The sequence below is a fragment of the Neodiprion pinetum genome, chromosome 5, assembly GCF_021155775.2.
Source record: "Neodiprion pinetum isolate iyNeoPine1 chromosome 5, iyNeoPine1.2, whole genome shotgun sequence".
Classification (NCBI taxonomy): Eukaryota; Metazoa; Arthropoda; class Insecta; order Hymenoptera; family Diprionidae; genus Neodiprion; species Neodiprion pinetum.
In genome coordinates this window covers 25549905-25561107 of record NC_060236.1, presented here as the reverse complement: position 1 = coordinate 25561107, position 11203 = coordinate 25549905, and the positions used below count along the sequence as shown (strand labels likewise).

Below are 11203 nucleotides of genomic sequence, written 5' to 3'. Positions count from 1 at the left end.
GTGCATAGTTGTAAAATTAAATATTTAACGATGCCAGTCTGATAAATAAAAGGTGATATAGGTATATGCTATGGTTTGTAATTCCAGTATTTACTATTCTCAATGTGTGGCAATATCCCGATATTAACAATGGAAAGTATTGATTTTTGGTTCAGGCACCTCCTCCAATAGGATTATTTTTAAATTACTAATATTGACTCGGAGGCTCTTTCTCTTCTTCAAAAATTTGTGTTCGTTGTTCTTTTACCAAATGTGAAAATGTGTTCTTCAGCCATTGAAAACATGTAACCTTGACAACTATCAACACTTGGTTACACTCAAAAATCATAATAGTTGAACGACCAAAGAACATGGACGTAATGAGTGGCAAAAATCTGTATTACTAACTCTGTGCTGAAATCTGGCCCAACTTTGTATTCCAAAGTTTCGTCTCCTCTCTTACTCCTGAGCGCGTCCCCAGGACCCAGGACCCCACGATGTTTTACCGATAAAATTACGAACTGTCCAAGTATAAGTTTCCCTGATGTTTGACATTAATGTTTATCACCAATTCTGATTTCGCCGATTGAGCTGAACCTCTCTGAGCAGGTTGTACTTACAAAAAGAAAATTACAACGCGTCATTTTGACATTAATGCTATAGAAATTAATTTGGTAAAATGCGAGAATTTTGAATGTAGAAACTAGAAAGTGTCTATTTTCGTGTAAAATATAGTTACCATGTACAATATTTCCAGTGTGCCAGAATTCCACAAGCTATAAAGTAATTTTTATGCACCGCATTGCTCGGGGCCAAAATGTCATCGGTCGTTTATTTATGTGTATCATTAAACTGTGTACCACTGAGCTATCCACCGCCGAGAGCTCAGGGACTCCTTACAACAGATAACTCAGAGACTGTCATTATCAGTTTATTGGATTAAAAGTTCTGCTCGTTGCTTGTCTTAGATAACAGCTTATCAATGCAATGCGATAAATAATTGACAGACGCTATATGGGTTTCGTATGAATATTGATTCCTTTTAGAATGAGCAGCTATCTTGGCTAAAATGGAAATGGAAACATTTTGGACAGAGTTTTTTGCCTGACAATATTATAGCTCCAGTTCAAGACTTGCTAGTTTTACATTATACGACGATGTTCTGTTACCCAATCATCATGTTATTGGAATTGATTGAATTACTTAAGCTACACGATGCTGCTCATCGAACAGATGAATTTACTACTTTACAGTCTGTCTGCGGCAGCATAGCGCAGAGTTTCCACAACAGTAAGATTACAAATCGCAGACCTTGAGGTTCAGTTATCCACGCGCAGTTCTACTTGCTGCACGAATATCGCCCCGTTTCAGAATAATTATTACCGAAGCTCTCAGTTCTCGTGTTTTTGACTATCGATTTTGCTTGACGATCGGTGTACTTTGAGTTATAAAATGTTGAAGATCGGATTCTGTGGAGCCGGTAAAATGGCTCAAGCTTTGGTCAAGGGATTTATAGGAGCCGGTGAGGTCCAAGTTTCAACGTTTCTTAAATACCGAGTCATAATGGATTCTTCTTCTGTCTAGGATTGACCAAGGCAGAGTTGGTTTTGGCCAGTTGTCTCCCAAACGATGCTGACAGCATAAAAGCCTTCCAGGTTACTATGCCTTCAGATTTTTCTACTGCGACAGAGTAATTTATCACAGTGATATGTTATTATCAAATGATTTATCCTGCGGTAAAAAAATCAATCTAATCAAAGTTACCGATATTAGAGTGATATATGTATAACTCACATCATCTCCTGTAAATGTCGTCGCGTTTTGGTCTTACCCTTGAACACTTTTATCTAAAATTACTGGCTTGTAATAGTGCAGAGTATTGAAGTCTGTATCGCGAACGAAGTACGTGCAGAACAGCAATTCAGTGTTTGGAGTTAATCGTGAAGTTTGAATAAAATTCGCGATGTGATTGAACTCACCAACAATTCCCTATAATAACAATATTTGTGGCTCTAATGTTCAGATTATTTATCCATAGATTGCTGTCTGTGATTATTGTGAGTGTGTTTGTCAAGTGATGTTCAGTATACTTGAATCATATACCGCATATCCATTGCTAAACGTCGAAAGTATCATTTATACAACATTTGTACGAACAATAATGTTATTCATGCTTGATAAAATTCTGAACTCCTCTGTTATCATATCGGATAGCGGTATCATCGGCCATATACCTACTGCTAATAACTTATGATTGATACTTTGTTCCAAATTTTGATGCAACACTGCAATCATAAAATAGCAATTTCCGTAACGGTGACTATCAATAACAGCTACTTTATCATTCAGCTTTTCGACTGCTACTATAACTAATGACACAAGATTTTGTGTAGGATATTGGTGCGCGAGCGATCTTCGAGAACCGGACGATCGCTGAACACGGCGATGTTCTGATCCTTGCGGTGAAGCCACAGGTCGCCCCTGCGGTACTTTCGGAGTTGAAGAACAGCCCGCGAAAGTTAACGCTATCAATCGCGATGGGTGTGTCTCTGGCTGCCCTAGAAAAGGTTTGCCTAATTTATTTATTATTATTATCATCAATAGTCCATCTTCGAAAAGAGGAAAATAAACGCAACATGTCTATAATGGAAAAGTGAAATGGAATGGAGAGAATAAGAATCAGCATTAACTTACCCATTCAAAATTATTGTCCGTTTTACATAAGAAGATTAATTGGTAAAAAGTGAATGAGTAAACTCAGTATTTATTCTCAGCCCTTAATTTGGAAGTGAATGCTAAAACCTACAGCTAACACGTTTAAGAATTTACTTTCATTAAAGCGGATGTATTTCACAGCTTGTTTAGAACTTTGCATATTAAATAATCAAAATCGTTCAGTTCTGATTTGTTTCTTCATTTTCTAAAAGCATACCGGCTAATTAAAACTGTCTGACCTATCCGAAATATTGCACACCCTGGTAGAAAAATATTTCTAACTTACAGTGTTTCAATAATGTTAAAGAAATATGAGACAGAAGTTAGCAGATGATACCTAGCAGAAAAAAAGCCTGCGCCTTTCTGAGGTACGTCATCGGGTACTTTACTGGTGACCCTTAGAAAAAAGTTACAATCGAATTACGGTCCAGCAGAAGATTCGCTGTCACCAGTAAGGTACTTTTTCAGAATATTTCTGAATAAATATGTAAAACTCTTTGAAGAGTCTAATACTCACGAGGCTAAAGCTAGTAACGTTACCGTACCGAAACGTTGAAACAAAAAATTACTATTTCACACCTTTAGACTAACTGAAGACGTTGAATCTACAAAATCTGAGTTTGTTGATGCTGTGTTAACGGTTTGCTAAATTTCATTAACATCAGGATGATTAATATAATCTCTAATTACTAGGAAAATATTCCGTTTTCTTTTACGTCATTGCAACACTGTGAGTTGGAAGCATTTTTTCACCAGGGATAGACTAACATTCGTGTTCAAGCAAGTTGATTGCGATCCAAGTCAGTTTGGAAGCCATTTGCTCTTTCTTCCGAGATTCTCGAAAATCAGAGTTGATCATTTCCTTCTATTCTACTTCGTCAACTGCCTGCCGATATGCTATTATTGTAATGTTCCAGGCTCTGCCGTCGGGTACCCCGGTCATCAGGGTAATGCCAAATACGCCCGCGCTCGTGGGTTGCGGTGCAACAGTATATGCACGCGGTTCTAACGCTGGCGACGAGGATGTCGCGACAGCGAAACGGCTCTTCTCCAGTGTCGGAGTATGCGAGGAGGTGACGGAGACCATGATTGACCCTGTCACAGCTTTGGCCGGATCCGGTCCCGCTTACGTGAGTAGCAATATTATTGAACATAATATTGTGTTTATATCACACTTATTCTGTCATTTATACGAGTGGCCTGCATCCGACAGGTCTACATGATGATTGAAGCCCTGGCCGACGGAGGGGTGAAAATGGGCCTCACCAGACCTTTGGCTTACAAATTAGCGGCACAGACAGTTCTGGGAGCTGCGACTATGGTTCGGGACACGGATGAACACCCGGGGAAGCTAAAAGACGACGTAGCATCCCCAGCAGGTGCGCAAGAGGGAAATATTTTAAGGGGATATTTATTTGTTCACTACGAAAATTTGTGTTTTTTTTAAGGCTCAACAATCACGGCAATCCACTATCTGGAGCGACATGGTTTGAGATCTGCCCTCATCGGCGCTGTTGAAGCTGCTACTGAGCGTTGCAGAGACGTGACCGCGGCTGCTAGACCGAATTAGGAGTTCGTGAAGGATAAGTGTAGAATGTGATTGAGGCGAAACGCCTATTGTTCGTTCAGGAAAACGTTCATAGCATTAGTCGGAATATTCAAAGGTCGTGGAGCTCCTACTCATGACAGACCGCGACAAGAATTCGTTTGAAATCGTAATTATTAATTATACTGCAGTTCGACAGTGACTTCAGAAAGATGTGGCTTTTGGGAGCGCTCTCAGTTGCCATGGGAGAACGTTGGTGTTAATGTCATAAAAGTTAGTAACAAATGAGTGTTAGACTAAATTCGAATTATTTTTTAATGATTCAGTGTGAGCAGATCATGTATGTAGTACTTAAGAGGGCAAAATCGTTGTACGAAAAATTCCAACGATTGAGATAGTGTACATAAAATAAACTCTTTTTAAAAGCTAGATGTGTTCACTTTGACCTTCACAGATGATCACTGAGTACAATTGTTGTAACGTCCCTCTGAAAAATCTGTCGGGGATTTACATCAGATGCTCTCAGAAAATGGGTTGAAAGAGAATTCGGGGTCGTGGAATATTTTTGGCCGAAAAACGATAAGAAAGTAAGGCTAAGCCCTTTGCATTTTAGGCGAAAATTTTCGAGATTTCGGAAAGTGCTGAAATAAATTCTTCTTGGGACTATTCCGACGTGATTTTGCAAGAAAAATCGATTGGATTGGAAAAATTTTGCCATTTTTCAGCTTGTGCTCTTTTCGTCGTGGTTTCTCTGCTGTTAGTCCTACGCCCTTTTAGCTGCGTTTTCTGAGTTCCTGGGGGTCCGATTAGTCTAACCTAAAAGTAAGGCTAACCCCTTTGCATTTTAAGCGAAAATTATCTCGATTTTAAAAAGCGCTGAAATAAATTCTTTTGGGCACTATTCCGACGTGATTTTGCGAGAGAAACCTATTGGACGCAGTCCCGATACGCTGGGATCGACGCATCAGGAGTTACAGCCGAAAAACCTGAACCTAAGTTTTCGCCATTTTTCAACTTGTGCTCTTTTTGGTCGTAGTTTCGCTGCTGTTGGTCCTACGCCCATTTTGCTGCGTTTTCTGAGTTCCTGGGGGTTCGATTAGTCAGGAGAGGGTCATAAAAGTAGAATCTAAGACCAAAAATTTTTTGATCGGAAAACGAAAAAAAAGTAAGGCTAACCCCTTTGCATTTTTAGCGAAAATTTTCGCGATGTTGAAAAGTGCTGGAATAAATTCTTTCTGACACTAATCCGACGTAATTTTGCGAGAGAAATCGATTGGGCGCAGTTTCAGGACGCTGCGATCAACGCATCAGAAGTTACAGCCGGAAAACGAGAACCTGTGTTTTCGGCATTTTTCAGCAGGTGCTTTTTCCTCCGAAGTTTCTCTCCTGTTGGTCCTACGCTTTTTTCGCTGCGTTTTCTGAGTTTCTGGGGGTCGAATCGATGGGGAAAGGGTCATACAAATCAATTCTGAGACGAAAAATTTTTTGGTCAACAAAAAAGGAAGGTTAACCCCTTTGTATTTTTGGCGAAAATTTTCGCGATTTTGAAAAGTGCTGGAATAAATTCATTCTGACACTAATCCGACTTAATTTTGCGAGAAAAATCGATTGAACGCAGTTCCGGGACGCTGCGATCAACGCATCAGAAGTTAAAGCCAAAAAACGAGAACCAGTATTTTCGGCATTTTTCAGCAGGTGCTTTTTCCTCCGTAGTTTTTCTCCTGTTGGTCCCACGCTCTTTTTGCTGCGTTTTCTGAGTTCCTGGGGGTCGAATCAGTCAGGAAAGGGCCATACAAATCGAATCTGAGACCAAAAATTTTTTGGTCAAAAAAAAAGGAAGGTTAACCCCTTTGTATTTTTGGCGAAAATTTTCGCGATTTTGAAAAGTGCTGGAATGAATTCTTTCCGACACCAATCCGACGTAATTTTGCGAGAGAAATCAATTAGGCGCAATTCCGGGACGCTGCGATTAACGCATCAGAAGTTACAGCCAAAAAACGAGAACCTGTATTTTCGGCATTTTTCAGCAGGTGCTCTTTCCTACGTAGTTTCTCTCCTGTTGGTCCTACGCCCTTCTTGCTGCGTTTTCTGAGTTCCTGGGGGTCCAATTAGTCAGGAATGGGTCAAACAAATCGAATCTGAGACCAAAAATTTTTTGGTAAAAAAAAAGGAAGGTTAACCCCTTTGTATTTTTGGCGAAAATTTTCGCGATTTTGAAAAGTGCTGGAACAAATTCTTTCTGACACTAATCCGACGTAATTTTGCGGGAGAAATCGATTGAGCGCAGTTCTGGGATTCTGCGATCAACGCATCAGAAGTTACAGCCAAAAAACGAGAACCTAAGTTTTCGCCATTTTTCAGCTTGTGCTCTTTTTGGTCGTAGTTTCGCTGCTGTTGGTCCTACGCCCATTTTGCTGCATTTTCTAAGTTTCTGGGGGTCCAATTAGTCAGGAATGGGTCATACAAATCGAATCTGAGACCAAAAATTTTTTGGTCAAAAAAAAAGGAAGGTTAACCCCTTTGTATTGTTGGGGAAAATTTTCGCGATTCCAAAAAGTGCTGGAATAAATTCTTTCTGGCAGTAATCCGACGTAATTTTGCGAGAGAAATCGATTGGGCGCAGTTCCGGGACGCTGCGATCAACGCATCAGAAGTTACAGCCAAAAAACGAGAACCTGTATTTTTGACACTTTTTAGCAGGTGCTTTTTCCTACGTAGTTTCTCTCCTGTTGGTCCTACGCCCTTCTTGCTGCGTTTTCTGAGTTCCTGGGGGTCCAATTAGTCAGGAATGGGTCAAACAAATCGAATCTGAGACCAATAATTTTTTGGTCAAAAAAAAAGGAAGGTCAACCCCTTTGTATTTTTGGCGAAAATTTTCGCGATTTTGAAAAGTGCTGGAATAAATTCTTTCTGACACCAATCCGACGTAATTTTGCGAGAGAAATCGATTGGGCGCAATTCCGGGACGCTGCGATCAACGCATCAGAAGTTACAGCCGAAAAACCCGAAGCTAAATTTTCGCCATTTTTCAGCTTATGCTCTTTTCGTCGTAGTTTCGCTGCTGTTGGTCCTACGCCCTTTTCGCTGCGTTTTTTGAGTTCCTGGGGGTCCAATTAGTCAGGAATGGGTCATACAAATCGAATCTGAGACCATAAATTTTTTGGTCGAAAAACGGAAAAAAAGTAAGGCTAACCCCTTTGCATTTTTTGCGAAAATTTTCGCGATTTTGAAAAGTGCCGGAATAACTTCTTTCTGGCAATAATCCGACGTAATTTTGCGAGAGAAATCGATTGGGCGCAGTTCCGGGACGCTGCGATCAACGCATCAGAAGTTACAGCCAAAAAACGAGAACCTGTATTTTTGACACTTTTCAGCAGGTGCTTTTTCCTCCTTAGTTTCTCTCCTGTTGGCCTCACGCTCTTTCCGCTGCGTTTTCTGAGTTTCTGGGGGTCCAATCGGTGGGGAAAGGGTCAAACAAAGCAATTCTAAGACGAAAAATTTTTTGGTCAAAAAAAAAGGAAGGTTAACCCCTTTGTATCTTTGGCAAAAATTTTCGCGATTTCGAAAAGTGCTGGAATAAATTCTTTCTGACACCAATCCGACGTAATTTTGCGAGAGAAATCGATTGGGCGCAGTTCTGGGACGCCGCGATCAACGCATCAGAAGTTACAGCCAAAAAACGAGAACCTAAGTTTTCGCCATTTTTCAGCTTGTGCTCTTTTTGGTCGTAGTTTCGCTGCTGTTGGTCCTACGCCCATTTTGCTGCATTTTCCAAGTTCGTGGGGGTCCAATTAGTCAGGAAAGGGCCATACAAATCGAATCTGGGACCAAAAATTTTTTGGTCAAAAAAAAAGGAAGGTTAACCCCTTTGTATTGTTGGGGAAAATTTTCGCGATTCCGAAAAGTGCTGGAATAAATTCTTTCTGGCAGTAATCCGACGTAATTTTGCGAGAGAAATCGATTGGGCGCAGTTCCGGGACGCTGCGATCAACGCATCAGAAGTTACAGCCAAAAAACGAGAACCTGTATTTTTGACACTTTTCAGCAGGTGCTTTTTCCTCCTTAGTTTCTCTCCTGTTGGTCCTACGCTTTTTTCGCTGCGTTTTCTGAGTTCCTGGGGGTCGAATCGGTGGGGAAAGGGTCATACAAATCAATTCTAAGACGAAAAATTTTTTGGTCAAAAAAAAAGGAAGGTTAACCCCTTTGTATTTTTGGCGAAAATTTTCGTGATTTCAAAAAGTGCTGGAATAAATTCTTTCTGACACCAATCCGACGTAATTCTGCGAGACAAATCGATTGGGCGCAATTCCGGGACGCTGCGATCAACGCATCAGAAGTTACAGCCAAAAAACGAGAACCTGTATTTTCGGCATTTTTCAGCAGGTGCTCTTTCCTACGTAGTTTCTCTCCTGTTGGTCCTACGCCCTTCTTGCTGCGTTTTCTGAGTTCCTGGGGGTCCAATTAGTCAGGAATGGGTCAAACAAATCGAATCTGAGACCAATAATTTTTTGGTCAAAAAAAAAGGAAGGTTAACCCCTTTGTATTTTTGGCGAAAATTTTCGCGATTTTGAAAAGTGCTGGAATAAATTCTTTCTGACACTAATCCGACGTAATTTTGCGAGAGAAATCGATTGGGCGCAGTTCTGGGACGCTGCAAACAACGCATCAGAAGTTACAGCCAAAAAACGAGAACCTAAGTTTTCGCCATTTTTCAGCTTGTGCTCTTTTTGGTCGTAGTTTCGCTGCTGTTGGTCCTACGCCCATTTAGCTGCATTTTCTAAGTTCCTGGGGGTCCAATTAGTCAGGAATGGGTCATACAAATCGAATCTGAGACCAAAAATTTTTTGGTCAAAAAAAAAAGGAAGGTTAACCCCTTTGTATTTTTGGCGAAAATTTTCGCAATTTCGAAAAGTGCTGGAATAAATTCTTTCTGACACTAATCCGACGTAATTTTGCGAGAGAAATCGATTGGGCGCAGTTCTGGGACGCTGCGATCAACGCATCAGAAGTTACAGCCAAAAAACGAGAACCTAAGTTTTCGCCATTTTTCAGCTTGTGCTCTTTTTGGTCGTAGTTTCGCTGCTGTTGGTCCTACGCCCATTTTGCTGCATTTTCTAAGTTCCTGGGGGTCCAATTAGTCAGGAATGGGTCATACAAATCGAATCTGAGACCAAAAATTTTTTGGTCAAAAAAAAAAGGAAGGTTAACCCCTTTGTATTTTTGGCGAAAATTTTCGCGATTTTGAAAAGTGCTGGAATAAATTCTTTCTGACACTAATCCGACGTAATTTTGCGAGAGAAATCGATTGGGCGTAGTCCCGGGACGCTGCGGTCAACGCATCAGAAGTTACAGCCGAAAAACCTGAAGCTAAGTTTTCACCATTTTTCAGCAGGTGCTTTTTCCTCCGTAGTTTCTCTCCTGTTGGCCCCACGCTCTTTCCGCTGCGTTTTCTGAGTTTCTGGGGGTCCAATCGGTGAGGAAAGGGTCATACAAATCAATTCTAAGACGATGAATTTTTTGGTCAAAAAAAAAGGAAGGTTAACCCCTTTGTATTGTTGGGGAAAATTTTCGCGATTCCGAAAAGTGCTGGAATAAATTCTTTCTGGCAGTAATCCGACGTGATTTTGCGAGAGAAATCGACTGGGCGCAGTTCCGGGACGCTGCGATCAACGCATCAGAAGTTACAGCCAAAAAACGAGAACCTGTATTTTTGACACTTTTCAGCAGGTGCTTATTCCTCCGTAGTTTCTCTCCTGTTGGCCTCACGCTCTTTCCGCTGCGTTTTCTGAGTTTCTAGGGGTCCAATCGGTGGGGAAAGGGTCATACAAATCAATTCTAAGACGAAAAATTTTTTGGTCAAAAAAAAAGGAAGGTTAACCCCTTTGTATTTGTGGCGAAAATTTTCGTGATTTCAAAAAGTGCTGGAATAAATTCTTTCTGACACCAATCCGACGTAATTCTGCGAGACAAATCGATTGGGCGCAATTCCGGGACGCTGCGATCAACGCATCAGAAGTTACAGCCAAAAAACGAGAACCTGTATTTTCGGCATTTTTCAGCAGGTGCTCTTTCCTACGTAGTTTCTCTCCTGTTGGTCCTACGCCCTTCTTGCTGCGTTTTCTGAGTTCCTGGGGGTCCAATTAGTCAGGAATGGGTCAAACAAATCGAATCTGAGACCAATAATTTTTTGGTCAAAAAAAAAGGAAGGTTAACCCCTTTGTATTTTTGGCGAAAATTTTCGCGATTTTGAAAAGTGCTGGAATAAATTCTTTCTGACACTAATCCGACGTAATTTTGCGAGAGAAATCGATTGGGCGCAGTTCTGGGACGCTGCGATCAACGCATCAGAAGTTACAGCCAAAAAACGAGAACCTAAGTTTTCGCCATTTTTCAGCTTGTGCTCTTTTTGGTCGTAGTTTCGCTGCTGTTGGTCCTACGCCCATTTAGCTGCATTTTCTAAGTTCCTGGGGGTCCAATTAGTCAGGAATGGGTCATACAAATCGAATCTGAGACCAAAAATTTTTTGGTCAAAAAAAAAAGGAAGGTTAACCCCTTTGTATTTTTGGCGAAAATTTTCGCAATTTCGAAAAGTGCTTGAATAAATTCTTTCTGACACTAATCCGACGTAATTTTGCGAGAGAAATCGATTGGGCGCAGTTCTGGGACGCTGCGATCAACGCATCAGAAGTTACAGCCAAAAAACGAGAACCTAAGTTTTCGCCATTTTTCAGCTTGTGCTCTTTTTGGTCGTAGTTTCGCTGCTGTTGGTCCTACGCCCATTTTGCTGCATTTTCTAAGTTCCTGGGGGTCCAATTAGTCAGGAATGGGTCATACAAATCGAATCTGAGACCAAAAATTTTTTGGTCAAAAAAAAAAGGAAGGTTAACCCCTTTGTATTTTTGGCGAAAATTTTCGCGATTTTGAAAAGTGCTGGAATAAATTCTTTCTGACACTAATCCGACG

General features: G+C 40.9%; 1 protein-coding gene across 3 annotated transcripts; it reads left to right on the top strand.

The window, feature by feature from the left end:
* Nucleotides 1-1249: 1249 nt before the first annotated feature.
* On the top strand, nt 1250-4667 carry LOC124219384 (pyrroline-5-carboxylate reductase 2). 3 transcript variants are annotated; one of them, XM_046626846.2, is made up of 6 exons: nt 1250-1501; nt 1564-1634; nt 2373-2546; nt 3612-3824; nt 3908-4073; nt 4143-4667. In XM_046626846.2, exons 1-6 carry the CDS (start codon nt 1432-1434, stop codon nt 4262-4264), a joined length of 816 nt encoding a protein of 271 aa, XP_046482802.1. In that variant the 5' UTR covers nt 1250-1431; the 3' UTR covers nt 4265-4667. The 3 variants fall into 3 exon arrangements, with proteins under 3 accessions (XP_046482802.1, XP_046482804.1, XP_046482803.1); XM_046626848.2 differs by lacking the exons at nt 1250-1501; nt 1564-1634 and adding an exon at nt 1779-2036; XM_046626847.2 differs by lacking the exons at nt 1250-1501; nt 1564-1634 and adding an exon at nt 2111-2295.
* The last annotated feature ends 6536 nt before the right edge of the window (nt 4668-11203 follow it).